Below are 26,288 nucleotides of genomic sequence, written 5' to 3' on the forward strand. Positions count from 1 at the left end.
ACTATAATGAATCGCTAGTTTCATAAAGTCATCATTAAATTGGCACCGTTAAATTGGCCTTTTTCGGATACCAATAATCTACGTGATTCCGGCCAGGATCAACGCACGATCTATATCTAACAACATCATAACCAAATCTCCAATGCATTTTGTACGTGTAACCTTTTACGTGTATTGTCTATGAAGCTGACTGATAGTGGGCAGAGCAAATACAATATTGTCAAGAATAAAATTGAAACAACGCAGCAGAGACCTTTATTTTGAGGGAAAAGTGTACATGGTGTGACATGAAAGATTATAGTACTTGAAGGTCTAACAACACAGCGACATCATGTCTGTATCCGCTCTATTCATTCTCGATTTGAAGGGGAAGGTGAGTTTCTTCATTCTTAATTCTTGTCGATGTCATCTTGAAAATGAAATGTTGAAATGATTGAAAGCATCTCGAAAATTGGAGGGGGGGGGGGGATTTGTTGACACATTTTTTTATTGCATATCTTGATATAGGGTCTCTAGTTTTTGATGACTGTAATGAATTCAGCTGAAGTAAATCTCTTGAATCTTATGTGGAAAAAAAGTATGAATGCCGGTTATTGAATATTGTTGTTATCAAACGTCAGAATGTTGTTTAACAAAATTATGGTGGGGGAGCCCTATTTCACGCTGGGCACCGGCACCTAGTCCTAGAGGTCCACAATTTAATAGTTACTCTGATACTATTCCTCATAATATTATAAGGGATAAATATTTATCATTGTTACTTTTTGTTAGTGCTATTTGATGCACACTTTTTATAAAATCCAAAGCCAAAAGTGACCGCTTGATTTTGTAAAGCGTCCGGACCCACTACCCCCCCCCCCCCCAATCAATAATAGTTGAAAACCATTTCTCTTAGTGTTTGGATCCCTTATGGTCAAATTTAAATCTGTCTTTTTCGAGGAATAGACAGAGGTCCTGACTTCTTCATTAATATTAACGAGACCGACACCAGACCAAGAACAGACCAAACAAAATAAACAAAATGGGCACATATTGGTTGTTATGGAATCGGTTAGGAGGTTGTTTTGCAATGTGACTGAGATACATATGTATAATTGCATATAAATCATTTTTTTAATCACAAATAAAACCTTCTCACCCCTAGGTCCTCATCTCACGGAACTACCGAGGTGATGTGGACATGTCTGCCATCGATAAGTTCATGACTCTAATGATGGACAGAGAAGATGAGGAATCGTTATCACCGATCATCATCCATGGCGGGGTTAACTACATGTACATCAAACACAACAACCTATATAGTATCCTTTTATAAAATGATTCCATGTTTGTATTGATTGCATCAAACATTATAAATCAGTTACCCTGGTATTTCATGTATGTACATGTAGGTACCCTACACAACAAGTAGACGTAAATGTCTTGTGTGATGGTCTTAGGCTAAAGAGCCTTGATTACCTTGAATACCAAAGCTTCTGGAAGAAAGCTGTCTCCAGCTGCCAAGCTTCCAGGTCTAACTTCAAGGGGGGGGGGGGGGGGGGGGATGTCCCAGCTTCTGGGTCTTGCACCATAGTCGTTTTACATCTATATCTTGCTTGCTGGGTCATATCAGGATTGTCATAATAAGAGTGTCTACTGGGAGAAGGGTGAATTATATTGCCTTATCCAAAGGTATCTTTATACTTTTTAATTGTAATATATTATGTTATTGTTTTATATCATTTATTGGTCACAGTGACAGTGTTTCTCGATAAATGCAAATGTTAAGACAATTTAGGACATTCATTTCGTTCAGGTTTATTTGTTTGTTGACCTTAATCTCTTACCTATCAGTTGTCACAATATCAAAGAAGAATGCCAACGTTGCCCTTGTATTCACCATCCTTCACAAAATTGTTGAGGTGAGATATTCTCCTATTCTTACATTGTACATGTATTCATTGCAATTATTGTTTTGTAGTGTCATGCAGAAATAGCAAAATAAGTACGGCTCTGCCCTTACTTTTTGCTTTTTTTTCACGGGGTGTCCATATTAAATTTTGTTCTGTGTGAATAGTAATATCGGATATTTATATGGCTCACACATCCATTATGCAAAGTGCTCAAGGTGTTCCAAATATTACCCGGCTCTGCTAGCTAGGCTGCCAATTTTGGCTCTCACAGCATTCAAGGAATTCCTTCCTACCGTTACCCATTTAACACCTGGCTGAAGAGTGGCAAATGTAGATTAATGTCTTGCCAAAGGACATTAGTGCTGCGGTGGGAATCGTACCGCGGACCCTGTGATCCACAGTCCGACGACTTGTCCACTAGACCACAGTGCCTCTGTTTAATTCCAAATTTTTTTTGGTCCAGAGTTAAAATTGGGGCCATATGAACCAGGTTTCTCTCAAGTCTAATGAATAGAGTACTAAGCTTTAACTTGAATTTTCATGCAGAGACTGGACATTTGTACATGTAAACCATTATATGTCAATCAATCTGATAATTTTTAAATTTTTATGTAAAGTAACATCCAAGTGATATATTTTCACTTAATATCAATTGTACTGTAAGATTCTCCTGTGCTTCTATTTGCAAATGCTCAATGGAGAATACTTGCTTTCTAAAGCAGAGAACCATCTCATAGAGACTGATAATTAAAACCGTCATACCAGTCAATAGTATCTGATCTTATTTACCGGTAAACTTGCATGAAGTAACCTTCAAAATATATCTTTTCACTTTGGACCTTTATCTTTTCTCCTGCAGGTTTTCATAGAGTACTTCAAGGAGATGGAGGAGGAGAGCATCAGAGACAACTTTGTCATCATCTATGAATTACTGGATGAACTCATCGACTTTGGATACCCACAGACCACAGACAGTAAAATATTACAGGAGTAAGTCTCATTCTCATTTCCTCCATTTTAAGACTAAGTTAGTATTAAAAACCTGGGTTAGGCCGATGACCTCATTGACTTTGGCTACCAACAGACCGCAGATAGCAAAATACTACAAGAGCAGGTCATGTGTTGGGCAATTCCACGGTAACGGAAGGACACTCAGACAAGATTTTTGAACTTCAGGTTCATACTAAAAGAAATGTTTTATTAGTATGTATTAAACTATGGGGAACAAAATGTGTTTCAGTCAGGTGGAAAGCTTCATCAACTTCACAAAGTTTGGATAAACACTAATTAACTGGAAAAACCATGTCCATTTTTATGTCCTTCCGTTACCGAGATAATTAATATGCACATTCTTAAACTACTTAACTATAATGACAATTTTTGGGGGGAGAATTAAAGGCACTTATATAGGTATTATATCTGTACTGTTTCACATCTTATACTAATAAAACAGTTCTTTTAGTATGAACCTGAAGTTCAAAAATCTTGTCTGAGTGTCCTTCCGTTACCGTGGAATTGCCCTGTTGTATTTTATCTCTGCAATATAGCTTGGAAGTTGAAGTTGGCCTTAACAAAAAAAATGGGGAGAGGACCAGTACAACACTGAAGATAAAGTCTAATTGCATGTGTAACAGAATGGACAAAGTTTTTTTTAATTGAAAGGAAAGTATGAATAAAAATTAGAAACATGTCTTATTTTATGTGGATAAACTTGATAAAAATCCCTCCCACAGTCATATCTCCAAAAGCTACAATTGGACAAGATTTTATTATATTTGATTTCATTCTTAATTTTCATGTCTTTGGCAAATCTTTTGTTTTATTCTAAAATTTCAGTAGTGTTTTGGAAATTGACATATGCAGGATATAAAGTTCAGAGTCATAATTCTACTGTAGTTTGCATTACCTAAATATTTCTAATTTTGAATGAGCAAAATAGATGGATTGATAATGCTCGACAAACCAAACAGATTGGCCAATATTGTTAAGAAGAATGTGCAAACAAGCATGAAAATACCAAAACAGATTCACCTTCATGTGGGAGCCATACACATACTTTCTAAGCAGCCTATAAACCTACGTAAACTATTCAGTAGATTGAAATAAAATGAATTTAAAGATAAAGACCAGTTATGGTCATGCAATTGCATTGTGAAAGAAGCATTGTGGAATCGATCAGAAAAGGTTGATTATCTAGCATATAAGTATTGGTGTGTACTGCAAGGTTCTGAAATCATCAAAATGATAAGAAATTTGTCCCAGTCTTCGTAAAGTTACAAGCACTGTACACAGAAAGATGTATATGCGACTACGCACACGTGCGCGACACATGCGTTTATCTCTCACACACCAATAGATAAACTAATTTACCAAATATATCAATTAGTAGGCGGTTTCCCGGCAAATTTTTCATCATCATGTATTAGTCAAAATATACTCTTTCACATGATTGGTAATAAGAGCTTCCATTTCATTTTTTGAAATTGGGGCGTTTCCAATACTGGCCTTTACCATTAAAAAATAGTCTCCTGGGATTTATGCTGTTACAATGTCATCACTTCCTCTATGTAAAAAATTAATACTCAAGTTATTCTAAAAAAAATTCGTCATTTTCACAGATACATCACGCAAGAAGGCCAAAAACTAGAAATAGCCCCCAAACCACCCCCAGCCATCACCAATGCTGTGTCGTGGAGGAGTGACAACATCAAGTATCGCAAGAATGAGGTCTTCTTAGACGTTATCGAGTCTGTCAACTTACTGGTAGGGTTAACAATTTCTCTTTCAGATTTTGCATGTTTTTTTAATTATTTATTTATTTATTTATTATTTATTCATCACTTTCAAGAAATATAACAATAAAACAATATAATCATGGTGATAAAAAATTAGAATGACAAAAATTGTACAAATACAATTTTTTTAAAAGCAATATTCTGAGTGCAAAAGGTGGCGGCCAGGGAAGAAGAGAGTAACACATCATGGCACCATCGCATAAAACTTACCACTAATGATAACTTTCAACCTTTGCCATCAATATTAACTACCTTGGCAACATTACTCATTAGCCAATCAGATCAAGGTTTCCATGGAAGTTACCATTTATGGCAAAGTTATCAACAATGGTAAGCTTTATGCAATGGGGCCCACCAATGATACTTTAACCATCCTTTGAATTACAAAATGTTGTATACAATTTAAATTGATAACTTAATGTTCCTTTCCAATGTTGCTTCACCTTTTGGTTTAACTCATGTATTAAAGCATAGAAAGAATTATGAAGTGAAAACAAGTTTATTTTCAGTTCATTACTTTGTGTTTATAATTTATCATTATGGAGAATAAATTTGAAGAGACATTGCTGGAGAAAACACCACCTGTGTCTGCTCATACCTATCCCTGCACCCACGGTGGAAAGACATGTCTATCCTGCATATGGGGCTTGTCAGTCATAGGCAAGGCGGAAAAATCTATGTATGGCTTTACCAAAAAGATAATAATTAATAGTTTTAAAATCTTTTTCTTATACATTTAGATTGTGTGCTTCATGCTCAGTTATTTAAATTATCTAAATGTGGTTGTGCTTATCTACTGTTGAGATTGCATTGAATTTAATAAATATTTTGTAAATGATGACTCATGCGAGCCAAGGTAGAGCTGCTTTACAAGAAAAGCTACATGTATGTGCATTTCCAATCGTACAAAGTTCTTAAGTATGAAATAGAAACTAGCCGTTTTTTTGTTTTAACTTGCTATTTTGTGTTTTATTTTCAGGTGAATGTGAATGGTAATGTACTGAGAAGTGAAATCGTAGGCTCCATCAAAATGAGAGTGTTTTTATCAGGGATGCCGGAACTCAGGCTTGGACTCAACGACAAAGTGCTCTTTGAAAACACGGGCAGTAAGTAAAGTATATAGTCGCATATTGAAAGTGTAGGCAGTAAGTACCGTATATAGTCGCATATTGAAATTATAGGCAGTAAGTACCATGTATAGTCACAAATTGAAAATGTAGGCAGTATTAAAACAATGTATAGGCTCTTTAAAGGACATAAGTGATTTAAACTAACACTGTATGTTCGTGTTTTTTTTTCTAGAAGAAAAACAAGCGCATAGGCAGTACCTTTATTTGCCTTTGAGGGCTATTGAATAATTATGAACTTGTAGTACCATGATATTCAACCCTAAAGAAATAACCACTGGCATTATAATTGGAATGACTCGCCTATTGTCATATGCAATAGGATAAACGTATTAAGTGCATTGCTTTGTTGGCAGTGAAAGTGAGAAATCAACCAGTAACCAAATTTTTAGCAGGAATAAAAAATGATTGATTATTACATGTACATCACGTTCTGGTGTAACTGTAAAGCATCGATCTGCTTGGTGTATGAACTTTTTTGTTGTTTTACCAATAGATTGTATAACAAAGCAATTATTTCTAATTTTCAGAGACAGATATATTGAAGAGACATTGAAAAGAGGGTTGTGAATTTCAGTGAAAATAATATAATTTTTTCTTAATCATTAATTGATTAGTTTATTTTGTATATTGTTCAGCCTTTTGTATACTTGTTGTTAAAATATACTTTGAAACAGCTGCCACTTTACTTTAGTACTACAGTTATTTTTACATCATTGTTGTTGTCATTTTTAAAGACAGTTATTTTTACATCATTAATTTGTTTTATTTGAACATTTTAATGTTCTCACGTCATATTTCTTCATTTAATGTCCTTAACATTTACTGCATGGTTCCTCCATGACTTTTTTTTGTGAGTCTTGTAAACGTTTGTTTGCACGATTATTGTTTTTCACATTTTCATCTTTCTTATTTTCATGCACGTACACAAGTAGAACAGAAGCATGCTGTATGTCCAAATAGGTTTTGAAGAAGCAGTACCGATAGATGTTTCAGTTCAAGTACAAAAGGAGCAATAGCTAAAGTCGTATACTGTATAAAGATATTTTCAAATAAATTGGAATATCATATTGTTAATTTTTGCTTGAATCTTAATGTCTCTTGTGAATTGACATGAGTTTTCATAAATACTACACAAATATAATTTGAACCATTGTATTCAATTCCATCTACATGTTACAGCTGAAAACAACTTCCAAACATTAACTATGGTTTCCGTTGTCATAGGATGGACATGATTAGTTAACAAAAACAATGATTAATTGTTTTTATGCTTCCACCCACCGAAGATGGTGCCAGAGGCATACTGTTTTAAGCTACAGCGTCACTTAAAATATGGTGAACTTGAAGAACTTTTGATTTTGTATTGCTTTATTGTCAATCTTCAATAAAGGAACACAGTATAAACATAAAGAATTGCACAGTCACAGACATATTATAAGAGTAGTCCAGGTCATGGCTCATAACTGCCAATGCAGGACATACAATACAAAACATATAAGACGTAGAGACGTTATAAAACATGATTGCCGAATAAATGAACAAAAAAATGATAGGTTTTGTGTATTTTTGAGGTTTGGAATGTTGTAGTATCACTCTATCTCTGTGTTTGATGACCTCTTATGACTATACAGCTCTGTCTTTGTTTGACCCCCATCCTCCACTCTCTCTTGTCTGTCACCTCTCCCTTTCAAACGTCCGTCCGTTCGTTCGTTCGTTCGTTCATCCTTCTTGCCAAACCTTGACCAATCCTCCAATTCTCTTGACCACAAGGAGGAAAGAGCAAGTCAGTCGAGCTGGAAGACGTCAAGTTTCACCAGTGCGTGCGTCTCTCCCGCTTTGAAAACGATCGTACCATCTCCTTCATACCGCCCGACGGGGAGTTTGAACTCATGTCCTACAGACTCAACACCCATGTGAGTGACTGCCCTAGTTAAACATCTTGACCAAGCCCACTCGCTCAGTTCAGTTGACTTTTCCATGAATGGCGCTGATTCTCGGAGTGAGAAAGGAATAAAGCCAACTTTGCGTAGATGGCCGTTTGTTCAAAACATAATAAACAAAAAAAATTACAGTTAACGAGACACTTTGAAAGAGTTTGTGAATGGTCCAGATTTTTAAATGCAATATGTACTGTATAATGGAGACTGTTTAAAGTTTTGTGAAAGGTCTAGATATATAAAATTTGCTTTCTGCAAAGTTATCCAACAGAATTCATTAGGTATTCCTATAGTAAATTTCTGTACTGTTACAAAACGCTGGTTTGTAACAGTGATGATAGTGATGATGAGGATGAGGATGATGATGATAAGAGTAACGATGGTGATATTGATGGTGATGTCGATGATGATGATGATGTTGATCAGGAAGAGGATGATGACAATGATGGCGGTACCTCAATCTGAATCTTGCTCTCAATCATTCACCCCAAATATTAACCTCTACAGGTCAAACCTCTAATCTGGATCGAGTCGGTCATTGAGCGTCACTCTCATTCTCGAGTGGAGTACATGATCAAAGCAAAGAGCCAGTTCAAGAGGAGATCGACGGCAAACAATGTGGACGTCATCATTCCAGTCCCTAGCGATGCAGACTCACCCAAGTTCAAAACGACGGTGGGCTTTGCCAAGTACATGCCTGAGAAGAATGCTGTGGTTTGGCATATCAAGTCTTTCCCGGTGAGTGCATCATTAGGACCGACTTTCTTATCCAAATTGTGACATTTAATTGCATCCCATTTCATTCCAATGTGAAATTCTAGATGAAATGATTAGATTTTCATGAAAGAGACTGATTCGTTTTCAAAACGTGACATTTAAATTGTGTTACATTGATTTCCCATGTTTAAACTACATGAAAATAGCAATATTTTGTGACAAAAGCTGGTGTTCGTTTACAAATCGTGACATTTATATTTTGTCACATTTAGTTCCTATGTTCTAAGCTATATGAAAAGAGTAAATTTGTATGACTAAGACTGATTTTCGTTTTTGAATGGTGTCACATTTAGTTCCGATGTGTAAATCTGTATGAAAGAGGCAAATTTTCATGACAGAGACTGATTCGTTTTCAATTACCACATTTAAATTGTGTCACGTTTAGTTCCTTTGTGTAAAACTTCATGAAACGAACAAATATTCATGACAAGGGAAAATAATCTTTGATCAAGAACTCTTTGCATGGCCTCATTAGTGGGGCAGCAAAAAATCAAAAGGTCTAGAAGTTTGTGGTAGATTGAAAATTCAAACAGAATTGTGTTAATACAGTGCCACGGCTGAAGCCTTAATATATTTCTTGTAATAGTACAAGTGGGACTGAGTAGATAATTAGACAATTGTGAGAACATGAAGTAAAACTTAAATTCATTGATTTCTTTTGTCGTTTGTTTTGCTATGTATTAGGGAGGCAAGGAATTTCTAATGAGAGCTCACTTCAACCTCCCCAGTGTGCAAGCAGAGGAAGCAGAGGGTAGACCTCCAATCAGCGTCAAGTTTGAGATACCTTACTTCACAACATCAGGCATTCAGGTGAGCCATCTTAGATTACAAATTTTCACAACCAATCACAACCCTTTCAAGATAATTTCTCATGTTTTATCAGTATAAAATATATATTCTATGAAATCTATGTTTACATAAAATCATCTTCATTTGGAGAAATCATTTCTTACCTTAGGCCTGTATGTTTACAATCTATATTAAATCTTGGAATGTCTGCCATTGTGAACTGTTCTTTTAAATGCAGAAAATGGATATCGGTGAACTCCATTTTGTAGAGAACTCTTCATGCTATATCAAAGCCTTGTATACATGGACAAATGCAATAGCGTGAAAGTCTCCACATATACACACAACCAGTGCGTTTATCTTCATCACCTTGAAGCAGCACTTACACTGGAAGAAGAAGTGTTTATTTTGATGTCATCTTTATCTTTCAGGTTCGGTATCTGAAGATCATTGAAAAGAGTGGTTACCAAGCGTTACCATGGGTGAGATACATCACACAGAATGGAGACTACCAAGTCAGAGTGCAGTAACCCCCAATCCCACCAATCAAAACAGTCCTCTTACTCACTCGTATCACCATGACATCATCATCAACCAATAAGAAATGAGCTTACATAGTAGGACAGCTTACTGATCCGGGCCCTGTTTCATGAAACTTGATATCAATCACAAATGCTAAGATTCTATGAATGATTAGCTCTTAGCCAATCAGAGGCCACAATTTCAGTAGCTTGTAACAGTTATTATAACTTATTTTCGATAAACAGTCTTATGAAACCGGGCCCTGCAGGTGTGGGTCGCCTTCTGGAAGGAGGCTGGTCTGCCTATGTAGTTAATGTGCATACTCACATGGTGTGTAATGTCATATCTGGAGAGCCAGAAGGGCATTAACTCTATGGAGAAAAAAAATTGAGTTAGTGCCCTTCTGGCTTTCACCAGAAGATGTTATAATTGTCCTTTTGAATTGAAATAATGGATATGCTTTTAATGCTAGTTGCTATGTCCATTATGAAATGGAAAAATGGGAATGCTTGTTACTAAAGATTTATTCCATATGCAATGCAATCATTTATGGAAATGCAAAACATAACACACATGTCTTGCATATATGTACGGAACAATTGAAAAAGTAATGTGGTTATGAAAAACTCTCTTAGTGAAACTTTCCAGGTTGTAAATTTGCAATAGCAAAATTGATATAATATAGTGTACAGATTTTGTACATGTACAGTATGCGAATCTGACTCACTTTGATTTTTTGTTGAAATTTTTAATTTTAGGCATATTTTGAACAACTGGCTCTTATAAAAAGGAGTCACTTTCTTTCCTTCATTCGTTCAGTACCTATATGTCACCTTGGGATAGCAGGCAAATTTAGCTGAGATTAAAGGATATTGAAAAATAAATCATTATATTCTATATTCTAGTTAAACTTAGATTAAAGGATCAACCAAAAAATTGAATTTTCTTTTTGCACAATCTTATTGTTGTGCAGTCTTGATGCTCATGATGGGTATAACAGAAAATTCAGTACCTGGGCTAGGGAATAGAGAATATCATTGGTATGTAGTGAGGTGATGTTGGAGCCAAAGATTGTTGAAAGTGAGAAACTATTTGTGCCCTACATGTATTTGAGTACTCATCCTCGTTCTAGAATCTAGTTCATATTCTATCCTAGAATTATAGTTTCTAATACATGTCATTCTGTTCTTGGCTTGTGAGGCTACTTTTGAGATCTTATTTTTGTGTGGAAAATTCTTCATTCCCTGTCTGGACATAGGATAGCATCTTCTTGTATGTGAGTCGTCAATCACACTGTATTTGCACCTAACTTTATTGTATTCTTCACTCATTTTGAATGGGTCATACGTGCATGTGATACACGACCAATTATTAAAGTAGAATATATCTGTTACGAAAAACAGGATTTATGTAAACACTAATGCTAATCTTGAGTTCTGGTAATGCAGCTTCTAATCTAGAGTACCCAGTAACTAGCCTAAATTGTGTAGGAAATTTTTCTTTCGACCATTAAACGTCGACTAATAACAACAAATATATTGTTGATAATCGCATTTACTAGTAGAGACACAACACACACATATATATGCACATAGGGGACTGCATGTTCCTTTATATTTCATTGCTCAATACTTAACTATTAATGTGGCAGACATCATATATTTGAACTTATGAACATTCAATGCAAGTTTTGTTTTGTTCTGTCAGAAATTCAGAATGTTATTTCCTCCATTACTAGAACTCAAGATTTCCTATAGCTTGATTATTTATTACATGTGATATACCAGTAACTTTTTGTAAGCTGGTTAATAACATCTATCTTATAATTTCAGATCCAGTAAGTACTATTATATACTTTTGGGCATGTTCATGAAAATATATGTCACCTTTTTTTTCTTCTTTTTTCCCCAAGTCTGTAGTATCTAGGTTCAGTCATTAGGAAAATGACATGAGATATAAAACTCTTCAAATTATAATTACAAATCCTGAACCTTTGAATAATCAGAAAAATTATATTTTGTATGTTTATGTTATGTTGCTGCTCTAAATATTGTCTTAAATTCCTTTGTAAACATCACCTATTTAATCAGAAATGGTCAATATGATTTATATTTGTTGATTATGTTGATTGTGTGGACATCGTCATGCATTGTCCTCAAAGCCTTAACTGTATAATAGTTATAGAAGAGTTAAGGGCAGATCTTTTATTTACTTAACACAAACGTTTTCTTAATCATCAAAATCCTTGAAATGTTCCTATATAGTACATGTATGTTTATTATTGACTAAAATTTCAGTAGAACTTCCTTTGTTCATGTCCTGATATTGGGTGACTTTAGGCAATTATGTAAATCATGAGATTATTAGGGATGAACAAATAAATGTACTATGAAGACATGTCATTATTGCTTTGTTGAATGAGTGCATCTGCTGTCTTGTGTGCTATACATTGTTTCACTCTGGGGTTTTGGGGTGTGTTTTTAAGGCCAACATCTTCTCTCTCTCCCTCCTCTCTCTCTCTCTCTCCTCCTTCTTTGTTCTCTCTCCCTCTCTCTCTCTCTCTCTCTCTCTCTCTCTCTCTCTCTTCTCTCTCTCTCTCTCCCTCCCTCCTACCCCTGCTCCTTTGTCTTCCCATTTCCCTCTTAAAAAGCCTGCCAAGAACAAAACAAAAAAGAGGGTAACAACAAGAACATACTAACAAATATACATTTAATTATTTCTCACTGATTTTAATGATGTTTGAGTTCAACAAAAAGATAACAAAAACCATTTGCTTTTCCTGACAGCTCGTAAACATAGCCTTTGTCTGAAAATATGCTTGCAAGCAGACTATCACCATCTGTGCATGTAACCAAAGAAAATTATTAAAATGAACATCAATACTCATTAAAATTTAAGATAAATTTACACTTTCAAGATTTTTTTCATTGAAGAAAATATATGAATTATGAGGATCATATTCCCACATATATGTTCTCTAGAAACAAATTAAATATGGTTGAGAAACAATATCTCATTAAAGAGAATAAACGGTCGTACTTAAAATAGAATATTTACATATTTACACATGTGCAGCCTTTAAAAACAATTCACCTTTAAATGACGCCCAGCAAAGAGAAACTGTTTTCTTTTGTTATAAGTCCGTGAGAGCAATATTGCAATTCCTTCAATTTTCTCAAACTTCCTTTATAACTACCCAGAAATTTGGAAGCTTACTTTTGTAAGAGATCGTCTGAACAAAAAGATGAATCTTGGCAATTGATTTGTGACATCCGTCATTTCCTCATCAATCTTGGTTGCATGATAAATTATTCACAAGTACCAATGAAATACATTTACAGGGCACAATCATATTAAGAAATTAAATCTTTTCAACTTCAACTACTTTGAAACGCAACCTGTACATGAATGTCGATGGTTAAAGTAGTACAAATTAAGAATAACAAAATTTGAACTCTTGATAGTTGACAAGCACTTACACAAATAGAAAGGTCACCCCCACAAAAAAGGACAATGGAAAATGTCAATCACAAAGTAAACTTTTTACTCGTCTTGGTCGGCTAATGAAACAAATATTGGACTGCTACGGTCGACTTTAACCACAGGTACAATGTGATGGTACAAAATATGTTGAAACAATTATAGTATAGGATTTCCATCCATAGCAGACAAAGTGTTACAGAATGGCACTTAAATAAAGGCAAGGTATTCTACTGACACTACTTCGGATTTATGTATACTGCCATCTGCTGCTCACAATGTCCCCATGTGTCGACAACCACGTCCCACAATGCATCACCAACTGATGCTTGGGTATAGGAACCGGAAATCACTCTATGAACAACTTCACCAAAAGATGGCGCAATTGAAAATACATTACAGCAGTGGTAGCGACGATGTCAATAAAATACCCTTCCTTTAATAAAAGAATATGATTATTCATTACTATGAAGTAGGGATTGGAAAGGATGCACAGAAATAGTTTATAAGTCTTGGTCCAGTAATACTGATGTAATACCAAATTAATCCATATCTTTTACAACTTAAGCCTCCTGAATTTGGTGATTACTTTGGGCTTGTGCAACAGAGCCCTGTCAATGAATACATATAGCTCAATGAAAATACAGTCCATGATCAAATAATGTTCTACATGTACATGATATGAGTATGCAAACTTGAAATTTCATAAATATCATATCTTCATAGTTCATCTTCCTACAGAAATTAACTAGATGGAATTTTGACTGCGCGCAGTCGAAAATGATGCCTCCGCCATAGAGCAATTTAAACAAGTTTGGAGTTTAAATCTCCAGTGGTTCTTGAGATATCATGATAACGATCTCAATGTATGGAATTTCATAAGTTGACCTCTGTGACCCTTGACCTTTGACCTACGTGCTCCAAAATCTAATCAGATTGTCTTCCTATGGTGATACACACTATCATTAAGTTTGAAGTTTAAATCTCCAGTGGTTCTTGAGATATTATGATATGGTGATACATACTATACTATCATTAAGTTTGAAGTGAAAATTCTCCAGTTGTTCTTGAGATATCGCGATAACGATCTCAATGTATGGAATTTCATAAGTTGACCGCTGTGACCCTTGACCTTTGACCTACGTGCTCCAAAATCTAATCAGATTGTCTTCCTATGGTGATACACACTATCATTAAGTTTGAAGTTTAAATCTCCAGTGGTTCTTGAGATATTATGATAACAATCTCAATGTATGGAATTTCATAAGTTGACCTCTGTGACCCTTGACCTTTGACCTACGTGCTCCAAAATCTACTCAGATCGTCTTCCTATGGTGATACATACTATCCTTAAGTTTGAAGTTTTTACATCTCCAGTGGTTCTTGAGATATCATGATAACAATCTCAATGTATGGAATTTCATAAGTTGACCTCTATGACCCTTGACCTTTGACCTACGTGCTCCAAAATCTAATCAGATTGTTTTCCTATAGTGATACACACTATCACTAAGTTTGAAGTTTAAATCTCCAGTGGTTCTTGAGATATCATGATAACAATCTCAATGTATGGAATTTCATAAGTTGACCTCTGTGACCCTTGACCTTTGACATACGTGCTCCAAAATCTAATCAGATCGTCTTCCTATGGTGATACATACTATCCTTAAGTTTGAAGTTTAAATCTCAAATGGTTCTTGAGATATCGCGCTAACAAACTCAATACAAGGAATTTCATAAGTTGACCTCTGTGACCTGTGACCTTTGACCTACGTACTCCAAAATCTAATCAGATCGTCTTCCTATGGTGATGAATACTATTCCCGAGTCTTAAGTTTAAATCTTAAATGGTTCTTGAGATATTGTGATAACGGTCAAACGGGACGGACGTACGGACGTACGGACGTACGGACGGACAACCCGAAAACATGATGCCTCCGGCACCACCTTCGGTGGCGGAGGCATAAAAATTATGTCATAGTATTCATCTTCTTATGTATATTGTCACTTTATGTCCAATTTCCCTAGTATAATGAACTAGCTTACATAAAATAAAATAAACAATAGTAAAAAATTATTTTAAAAAAAACTTTATTTTTCATGGCTTTAGATTGCATCCCCAGGAGTTCTAATTCACCTTTGACATTTCCATTTCTTACCCTGTGAATAAGCCATTCCACATTATAACTTGATCAAACTTTTTAATTAAATTGATGTTCAGTCCACAAATTAAAGTAGGCCCATTCTCTCATGAATATATGGGTTCACAAGTATGTCCGCTATGTATTTGCACGGTAGATTGTGAAGATTTACACTTTCCCAATTGTAAGAAAATCAGGTACATGTACGATCAGAGACATGTTAGAAAGTGTCCACAATATGGGCCGGGGGAACTGAGGTACGAGTATGTGAGGTACGGCCGTGGGGAGGGGTTGGGGGTGACGTCACGTTCGCTAGGCATTCGCTTGTTCACATGCATCTATCCAGTCGCTGTATACATCCACAGGTTCAGATAGGTCTGTGTAGGCAGCAAGTCAAGGAATTCAACCACGTGTGAACATGCTCTTGTATAGAACAAGATTTAAAAACAAACATGCAACAACAAACACAACTCGGTCATCAACATTTAATTTAGTAAGAAATGGCAGTGATACGAGGCACATGGAGTGAAAAAAAAGGTGTAGACACAGAAAGAAGACAGAAGAGACAGGAAAGAGAGACAGACAGACAGACAGACAGAGACAGACAGACAGACAGACAGACAGACAGAGACAGACAGACAGACAGACAGACAGGAAAAAGACAGAGACACAGAGACAGAGACAGAGAGAAAGACTGGCCAAAAGGGAGATTAACAGAGGTACATGTATCTACTAAATACCATGACACAGAGAAAAGGAAACTATCTATATTGGAGATGTAGAAAGAGAATTGTTTAGAGAAAGAGGATTTTCCATTAGCTAGGAGAGAGGGAAAAGAGGGGAGAAGGGGCAAAGAACGGGAGAAGAGGGTGAAAGAGGGGGAGAGGGGACAGACAGACAGACAGACAAACAGACAAACAGACAAAGACAGGCATTTGAGGAGTACAGGAGGCTGGTAGGATTTTGTTGGTGTAGCGCTAGTGTCTGGCAGCTCCCGATCACACTCTTGATTATTGCTTAAAATTACCTTGTTTTTGCAGTAATAGCTACTTCAAATTTATACCATGTAAAAGTTTAGGACTCAGTGATCATCATGGTTCTACTCAGAAGAAGGAGTCTGGTCTTATTTTTGAGCAGTTTCTGGATATATTATTTCACTTTTCATTACAATCTGAGAGTCCAGCCAGATCTCCCAGCACCATACTTCCAGACTACTATTGTTCATGGTCATCCACTTGACTCATCACTGACAATAGTTGGTACTCTGAATGGCAGTGACCATCACATTGGCTATTCACTCTTCTTGGAAAGTGAACTGGACAAAGCCACCTGCCTACAAAGGATTCAGGACTGCTACAAAGAGGATCTTACGGAATGTCCTGATCCTTTATCTACACCAATTACTCCATCTATTATAACAATTGCTTCTTGCTTCAAACCCTGACTGTACAGTTACTGCTACAAGAAAATATAGCATAGGGTTTCTTCATAAGCTGAATGCTGGAGTATTTACTTTTCACGAATGCTCACTATCATCACAGTTGTGTTCCGATTTATCGGCCCTAAGCCTGTTAAGATCACCGTGTGCTAAACATGGATGGGGCCTCGTTCACCCTTCAACTTATCGACGACGAACAAGACGCTTATTCAAAGGAGGACACCGCAGTAAAAGCAAGTATGGCTTGCCAATCCGGGTCATTACTGGGTTTCCTTCATCTTCCGATGCACATATATATACACATCCTGAGTTTGTGAAGACGTCTGTGCCCAAAAGTTGCAACATCAACTTGATTACATTGACTGATCAGACTTATTTAAAGGATGACCATCTGTCGTTCTGTATGTTGAATGCCAGATCACTCCGAAACAAATCTACAGAATTCCAGGATTTTATATTGGAAAAAAACTGTGATGTTGTTGGAATCTGTGAAACATGGCTTACTCCGGATGACGATGCAGTCATCGCTGCCATCAAGCCCTCCTGGGTACAGCTTTATACATCTCCCGAGGGCATGTAAACGTGGAGGTGGAGTCGGCCTCCTTTACCGCAGTGAATTGAACGTGATCGTCAACCCTCCATCAGATTTTCAATGCTTTGAAATGTTGTCAGCTACCTTGACTTCCAAGAATACCAATGTGGACGTTGTTATCATATACCGTCCTCCAGGTAACTCCGTAAAGTATACAAGTTTTCTTGACGAGTTTTCAAGCATGCTAGACGAGCGATTGCTAAAACCAATGTCGCTTATCATCACTGGGGATTTTAACATTCATTTTGACAATCTGTTGGCATCAAACACCAAGCAATTCAATGAGTTATTAGCAGGTTATGATTTGGTGCAGCATGTTTCCATACCTACCCACGACAAGGGTCACATCCTGGACGGTTTTATATCTCGTCAATCTGATGACAAGGTGTTCTCAGACCTTCGGATAACTCCAGGTATTTCGGACCATTCTGCAATTTTGTGCAATATACATCTGCACAAACCTCCATCAGTTGCACATCCTCGAGTCATGCGTAACATCAAAGCAATTGACAGAACATCATTTGCAACAGATATGATGAACAGCGAGCTTTCCTCGACATCTTCACCCACTGACGATGTAACAGCTAGAGTCGACTTGTATAACATGGTTCTCAGTGACTTATTAGATGTCCACGCTCCAGCTACATCCCGAACTGTCAAGACACGGGCTCATACTCCTTGGTTTAATCACGAAATTAAAAGTGAGAAACAAGAACGTAGGCGCCTGGAAAAGAAGTGGCGTTTTTCGAAGTTGGAGATCGATCGTCAACTGTATTGCAAACAGAAACAACATGTACACTCTCTTCTCCGCAAATCAAAACATGCTTACTACCAGCAATCAATAAGTGACTGTGGTAACGACTCCAAGAAGATGTTCAAATTTGCTAATGCACTCTTGAATCGCAAACAGACATCTCCACTTCCTGCGAACGCATGCAGCAAATCCCTAGCTTCGCTCTTCAGCCAGTTCTTTGTTTCCAAGATTGACAGTATTCGAAGGCACCTCTGTACCGATGTTGCTCCACCACTTCCACCACTGTCTTGTATTGGACTTGCAACACTTGCAGATACTACTTCAGAGGAAATTGAGTCACTTATCCGCAACAACCCTGTGAAATCATGTGAGCTTGATCCGATTCCAACTAAGCTTCTGAAAGAATGTGCCGCTATCATATCTCCTTACATTGCCAATGTGGTCAACCTGAGTCTGCAGAGTGGGAAAGTTCCGAAAGCCTTGAAGATCGCTCACATTCATCCACTACTGAAGAAGCCTTCATTAGATCCAGAATGTCTCCAGAACTATCGTCCAGTCTCGAATCTACCTTACTTGTCGAAACTTCTGGAGCGGGTAGCCTTCTCTAGATTGTATGATTACCTACAGGAGAATGATCTACTCGACAATCACCAGTCAGCTTACCGTGCAAATCACAGTGTTGAGACCCTGCTCGTCAACCTGTCCAACACCATCCTGACAGAAATGGATGTTGGTAGGATCACAGCAGTCGTGTTATTAGACCTGTCGGCAGCATTTGATACTGTGGACCATCGTATTCTTGTTAATGTATTGTCATCCATTGGAATTCGTGACCACGCACTTGAATGGTTCATGTCCTATTTGGATGAACGGCAGCAATTGGTATGTGTAAATCATGAAAGATCTGATCCTGTCAAGCTCAGTTGTGGCGTCCCGCAGGGGTCAGTCGGGGGGCCGTTGCTGTTTTCCTTGTACATCACTAGGCTCAAGCAAGTTTTACAGCAGCATGATGTCAAGTATCACTCCTATGCAGATGACATCCAGATCTACGCATCGTTCCTTCCCAATCAAAATGACGCAAGTCGGACTGTCAAACTACTCGATGCTTGCGTCAAAGATGTGCAAACTTGGATGAACTCGAACTCACTCAAACTGAATGATAGTAAAACTGAATTAATTTTATTGGGTTCCAAATCAAATCTTGCTAAGATACAGTCGTTCAATATATCCATATCAGATTCTGTAATTCATCCTTCCTCGCAATGTCGTAACCTTGGTGTCATGTTAAACTCGTCTATGTCATTGTCAACTCATGTTTCTAGTATTTGTAAGTCAGTCAGATATCAACTGAGAAATCTAGGTTTTATTAGGAAATACTTAAGTCGTTCAACCACAGAGAAACTTGTACATGCTCTTATTTCATCACGCTTAGATTTCTGTAATTCTATTCTCTATCTGCTCCCTAACACACAACTTTCTCGACTCCAGAAACTGCAAAATACTGCTGCACGTATTGTCACACTTTCTTCTCGTAGAACCCACATCACCCCCATTCTCAAAACTCTTCACTGGCTCCCGGTATGTGACCGAATTATTTTTAAGTTGTTGTTGCTAGTTTTCCATTCCTTGTATGACTCTGCTCCTTCCTACAATATCAAGTTGATTGTTAAGTATAAGCCTACAAGACATCTTCGTTCATCTCAATCCTCCTTATTAGTTGTCCCTAAGACGCGCAGTTCCTGGGGGGATAGAGCATTTTCTCATTCTGGTCCGTCCCTTTGGAATAAGCTGCCAGTTAGTATTCGTAATTTAACTACCCTTCATGCCTTCAAAGTTGCTCTAAAAACCCATCTCTTTCTAAACAGTGCTATCTAATCATGTCAATGTAGCGTTATAATTTGTGTTTTAGTTTACTTTATTTTAGTTAAGAAGTTATATTTTTGTGATAGTATACATGTATGTACAGCGCCATGAGCGTCAGAGCCTGGCGGATACCGGCGCTATATAAATATCCATATTATTATTATTATTATGCAGACCCTAGGTATTTGACATTGCGCTAGCTGAAGTTTTTCTTCTCCATCATCTACAGGCCTGAGTCAGGTAGACATAATGAATAAAAATCTAAAACCAACAACTTCCTAAACAAGATGAGAAAGAGAGAGAGGGGGGGGGGGGGACGTTTGGGCAGTACAGAAGTGTAGAGGTGGAGGGGGGGGTTTGTATGCAGGCAGACCCTAGGTATTTGACATTGCCCCAGCCGATGTGTTTATTCCATTATCTACAGGCCTGAGTCAGGTAGACACAATGAATGAAAATCTACAACCAAAACTTACTAAACAAGATAAGATAGAGAGAGAGAGAGGGGGGGGGGCAACATTTGGGAAGTACAGAAGTATGAAGCGTGGAGGGGGGGGGGGCTTGTATGCAGGCATACCCTAGGTATTTGATATTACGCCAGCTGATGTCTCTCCCATCAACCACAGGCCTGAGTCAGGTAGACACAATGAATGTATGTCAGGATATATCTCATTATCTGATTTTCATTGCGGCCTTGTCAAATGCCCATTACTAATACCCCGTCTCTCTATGTTCTACATTTATAATGACCGAGTTAATGACATCCAAGCAATGCCTCAGTCACACAGCCAGACCGGCTCCCAATAGACACCAGACCGACCGATTCTTTACCATAGGATGTGATATAGGTCTGTTGTCGGTCTGATGTCGGTCTCATTGGTGTGACTGTGAATGTAGTGTGTACATGAATATCTTGCTGTCAACCTCCGAACCGGGTGATAAATAGATAGATAGACAGTGGAATTTTATACTTGGGATAAATATGGGAGTAGATTTTAAAGTAGTTAAGTAGAATACAGTGAACCCTGTATGTAAAGACCACTCAAGGAAGACAAATGCTGTCTTTATAAGCAGGTACATGTAGGCTTTATTTAAAAGTTAGTTTTGTACAGTTTTCAATGTGAAATACTTTTCATGGACAGATGCTCTTTCTATACAGGTGGTCACTGAAGCAGGTTTCTTTGTACCGGTATCAAAGTGTACAGAATGTATAAAAATATCAAAATCTACCTGACACACTAAAAGGCAAGAGAAAAGCAGAGTGCAAAGAGAGGGTATGACTCTATTCATATGTTGTGAAATCTTACAGGGCACTACAGGGATTTGAAAGGTGAAAATCTCAGAACTTGTAAAAGGGCCAAAGTGATGTAAAAAAATTGTAATTGAAAACTCTCCTAAAATTATAGTGGCAAAATAATTGATACACGTATTAGCAAAATTACAGGCATTTTTCATTTCAAATTTGAATTTTGCAACTGGCAGTGTTTTATTCACCCCACTTGTTATGTACAAAATAAGTGCTTCAATTTTCACTCAGAGGGATTTTTAAAAAAAAAGTCTTTTAATCTGAAGTTTGTACACATGCTTTCTTTCATAAACTCTTGCTGCTACAATTTTTGATGGCTTGCAAATCCCTGATAAGCGCTTCACACTTGTTTTGTACAAGAGGTTAAAAAATTGTCCCTACAAATACATTCATCAAAAGGTTCAGTACTTGGTTATGAAAAGAAAACGCATATTTTTAAAAACATCATTCTTGTAAAGGATACAGGTAATACTTGTCTGGAAATCTTCTAAACAAACACGACACGATATCACTCCAACGTTCCGAGTTCGATCCCTGCAAGAAATAAAACAAATTTTGAAATCCATTATCGCTCTTGAAAATATTTTTTCGTATTTAATCATTCATTGCCATGTTCGTGATCAGCAATACCTAGTATAATTTACAAATGTAGTATTATACATGCAAATACAGTTAACCTGTCTATCAGACCATCCAAGGAAGACAAGAAAAGTGGTCTTCATAGGCAGGTGGCCTTTACGTACAAGTTCCTTTAGTACATCTTTCAATGAGAAAAACATTTTCAAGGGAAACAAAATATTGTCTTTGTAGACAGGTGGTAGATACAGATGGTCGATAAAGCAATGGACACAAAATGTATTCTACACAAATATGTATTCACAATTAAACAGTGGAAATATCTTTAGGATTTGTCATCCTTGCCAGATAGCTATGTATTCTTTTCTCTTGTTGTGTAGAAGTAGAAGCCAATACATTTGATGTACGTACATGTAAGTCATATTACCTCCCTGGAATCAATTTCTGTCATCCTCGTAAGGATTAAATTGCTTTTATCTGCTTTTTTACGGACATTACTAAGTTAAACGCTTTGTGTAATGATGGGTTTGAAGTCACTTTGAAGGCCTTTTAATGAAATTTCTTACTCATAAAAATATCATTGTATTTTAGTGCTATGTACCTAAAGCCTGTCATGACTAAATGAAATTGTGAAATGAGAAAAAAAGTTTCATTAACAATATGTATTTTATGGGGCTAAATACTACATTTTTATTTTTTTTAAATTTTTTTTTTAAAGACTGATAACATCAGTACCTGGGTACACTTCCAAAAATTATGTCATTCAGTCATCCGAAAATAAAAATATATGAAACTCCCATTGCTGGTGTAGACGAGGTAAGTTACTCACATTTTAACATCACAGGATTTTTCATGGTTACAGAATGGGCATGTGAATTGAGTCTCCAGTGTTCCAAGCATCTTCTTCTTCTGGGGAGGCTTCTTCTTAGCACGACGTCTACCCATGGTGAATGAGTCTCCTTCAGAAGCTTTACAAGATACTGTCAAATGAAAAAGACGAATAAAATTTAAAACCATTTCTTATTCCATCTTATTCATGTACACATCAAAATATTTAAAGCCCCACTGCACTACTTGTAGCTACTTGCTCCCTCTATATAGGAAACAATGCCTAAGCGGTGCCTGTTGGTCCCCCATGATCGTCTTTTTTTTTATGTTAATGGAGAGCTTAAGGTAGTATCCAAATGCCAAGTCAAGTGATATGCAGACGATGCTGTACTGTTTTTTTAGTAGTAAAAAAAGTGAGGACATTGAATCGGCCTTGAACTTTGATTTAAAACTAGTTTATGAGTGGGTAAAACAAAAAAATCTGGCATTAAACCACAAAAAAACTGCATTTATGTTATTTGGTTCACAAATGAAATTGGCTAAACTTGAAAAATCTATTTGCATTTAACTCGAGCAACACCAAATCTCTCAGGTTTATATCTAGGAGTCTGGCTAGATCCAACATTGAGCTGGAAAGAACATGTGACAAAAACAAGTAAAAGATAGGGTCAAGGATAGCATTACTTGGTCGTTCAAAAAGATACCTACCTTTGGAGGGACTGAAGCTTCTTGCCAATGCATTAATTTTACCTTTATTTGAATATTGTTGTAATACATGGTCTAATTGTTCACAAAATGTCCGAGATGTAATCATTAAACAACACAAGAAAATGGTCAGAGTAATCCTGGGGGCCAATGTAAGAACCCCAACTCAAGAAAATTTGAATAAACTCAATTGGGTAAGTATTCAAAGTAGGTGGAATTATTTCAAATGTAAAATGATTTATTCTGTTTTTGAAAATCAAACTCCTGTCTATATTTTACAAATGTTTCAAAAAACCCAATCTGTACATAACATTAGAACACACAGTGCACAAAACGCAGGATTAATTTTACCCAAAATAAAAACCCAGATGGGGAAACAAAGTTTTTCATTTGATGGTGCGGCTTTCTGGAATACTTTACCTAATTTTTTGTTTAATGCGCCATCAGATTCTTCATTTACTCTTTTGTTTTTGGCGCTATAATAATTTTAATCATTGAACTAGTCCGTTGTGTGTTTTTTTGTTTCTTTCTTTTTTCTGAAATGTTGTAACTTAATTCATTTTGTTTCGATTTGGATTGCTTGTTTTCAATATGTTTGTTAATTTTTGTATTTATGTTTTAAGAATCATTAAAAATAATCATTGAATAACAAAGAAGTATTTTTATATTTGCGCTCACCTAGACAATTTTGATTGAATTTTGAAACTTTGAATCGCCACTATTACGTCGACTGATATTATCGCTTATTTAGAAGCGCTAAAAACAAAAGTAGAACTTACAAATCACAGAATTCGAACAGAAATTTAAAATGTCTACATTATCAATTAACATACCATTGCAATAAATTTTGGCATTGGCACACAAAATGCTGGACTTAGCTCATGCTGCAATCATAATTATAAACCTTTAGTTCAGTCAGGAATCACATGACGTGTACAAGAGCAAGCGCAGATCCATGGGGGAGGGCAAAAGAAAATCAAAATCAAATTAAAAAAATTTAAACAAACTTGCTTGTTCACCGACTGGCTGAGTCGCCGCTAAATATTTCCTGAAAAATTGGACAAAAAAAAAAAGTGCTCTTACCCCCCACCCCCCCCCCCAGCTAATTCACCGGCTGGCCGATTCGCCGCTAAATATTTTCTCACGAATAAGGCCCCCCCCCCCCCCCCCCCCCCCCCCCCCCCCCCCCCTTCTTGCCGCCGGCTGGATCCGGCACTGGGAAATATGAAGATAACACGCAAGGGGACCTGCACCACAAAGAATATAAAGACAGTTTTATACTGTTTCTCTTAATAGCCCTACTAGATAAATTGGTAATATCATTTAAAACAAAGTTTAATGAAAGTTATAATTTAAATTTGTCTTAGGAAATGTTTTTTTCAGACTAAAAAGTGTCTGTGGCATGTGGATCCGAGTCCCTGGGACTTGGATGATGAATCACGATAATGCCGATAATACTTTACTGATGATCAGATGACAAGTAAAGTTTATAAAGAACCAATTCCAAAATTCAGAAATGATTTTCGGTGACTGATGTGTCAGATGTGATAATTCACAACAGATAGGCCAGCACACAAACAAATTACAGTTCCTCTCTCAGCTCTCTTTATCAGTAGGGGCGCTGGTTCGAGAATGAGGATTGTCTTCATAAACGAGGATCGTCTGCATTTTTGCAGACGTTTCATATTTTTGATCGGCACATAGGCGATGCAAAAAACAGATACCGCAATGATTTTTCTTGATTAATTACATTGACTTTGTACAGAGACCTTCACATTATGAGCAATAAATAATAATCCTTGGGAAGACGGACAACCCATAAAAGTAAACAATGAACTAGATCTAGGGTTATTTCCCCCCAGGGAATCCATTTTTGGCATCGCCAGCCCGCAGAGCGCCGATGATAAAAAAACGTCCGCGAAAATGCAGACCATGCTCGTTTTTGAGGACGCATTTTGTCAGCGTTTATGGGGATATCCTCGTTTATGAGGACGATCCTCAATCTCGGACCAGCGCTCCTACTGTTTATACTTTATGTTCATGTGACCTTTGGAAAAGTTCGTTCCCGATTTTGGCGCATGCGCAGTGTGCAATTGAATTACGAACTCGCTTATTAAACTACCAATTTTAAGTGAAATCAGTTGAGTTTTGTACAGTGGTGTCTGAAATGTTGAGAATCAATAGCACAGCTTTTAATAAACAGTCAGGATAGTAATGCAGCTATGTGTGCTTGCGACACCATGCACCAAGGCAAAGCTTCATCAGCCATCAGCAGACATCATATTCATAAACTCAATTTTCAACGTGTGGGACTACTTAACTCAGTCATGTCATTAAGAATCCGACATTAAAATCACTTTACTACATTTTGTCCATTAAATAACATGATTTCAAAACAGCATAACAATTTAAATAGCCTAATCAGTTGAATTTTATACTCTGAAAGCTTGAAACACTAGGTAAACTTACTAAATCAATGTCACTTTGGTAGAAATGTGTTCTTCGCTGATCTTCGCATGTGTGTTCGCTGAAAGTTAAATTGACAACAAAAAAGAAGCGCACGCGCAATTTAATCATCGGATCGAGTCGATCGCGATTGGGCCTGTAGGCCTACTGGGGTGGGGCGAAGGACCGGAGTTGGCTTCAAGCCATGGGAGTGGGGGGGGGGGTGTTAGGGTTGTAAGACAATGTAAGAACATGTCTAATCTGGGATGAAAATAGAGTTTCTTCAGAGATGAAAAATGTGTTACCTGAAAATGTGTAAAA

The 26,288-nt window shown here is 36.9% G+C and overlaps 2 protein-coding genes across 3 annotated transcripts; one reads left to right on the top strand and one right to left on the bottom strand.

Moving 5' to 3' along the window:
- The first annotated feature begins 145 nt into the window (after nt 1-145).
- Nucleotides 146-12,244, top strand: LOC115917987 (AP-1 complex subunit mu-1). 2 transcript variants are annotated; one of them, XM_030996249.1, is made up of 10 exons: nt 146-373; nt 1,145-1,301; nt 1,834-1,901; nt 2,752-2,882; nt 4,511-4,655; nt 5,667-5,793; nt 7,588-7,730; nt 8,262-8,492; nt 9,216-9,341; nt 9,752-12,244. In XM_030996249.1, the coding sequence occupies exons 1-10, from the start codon at nt 332-334 to the stop codon at nt 9,848-9,850; spliced, it is 1,269 nt and encodes a 422-aa protein (XP_030852109.1). In that variant the 5' UTR covers nt 146-331; the 3' UTR covers nt 9,851-12,244. The 2 variants fall into 2 exon arrangements, with proteins under 2 accessions (XP_030852109.1, XP_030852110.1); XM_030996250.1 differs by having other exon boundaries at nt 7,591-7,730.
- Nucleotides 12,245-15,406: 3,162 nt separating this feature from the next.
- LOC115918980 (transcription elongation factor 1 homolog) lies at nt 15,407-26,055 on the bottom strand. The gene is made up of 4 exons (XM_030996210.1): nt 25,992-26,055; nt 22,819-22,969; nt 21,877-21,947; nt 15,407-15,840 (listed from the first exon to the last, which is right to left on the bottom strand). The coding sequence occupies exons 2-4, from the start codon at nt 22,932-22,934 to the stop codon at nt 15,776-15,778; spliced, it is 252 nt and encodes an 83-aa protein (XP_030852070.1). The 5' UTR covers nt 22,935-22,969; nt 25,992-26,055; the 3' UTR covers nt 15,407-15,775.
- Between the last annotated feature and the right edge of the window lie 233 nt (nt 26,056-26,288).

Source organism: Strongylocentrotus purpuratus, unplaced genomic scaffold (genome assembly GCF_000002235.5).
Source record: "Strongylocentrotus purpuratus isolate Spur 01 unplaced genomic scaffold, Spur_5.0 spur5_scaffold_3, whole genome shotgun sequence".
Lineage (NCBI taxonomy): Eukaryota > Metazoa > Echinodermata > Echinoidea > Camarodonta > Strongylocentrotidae > Strongylocentrotus > Strongylocentrotus purpuratus.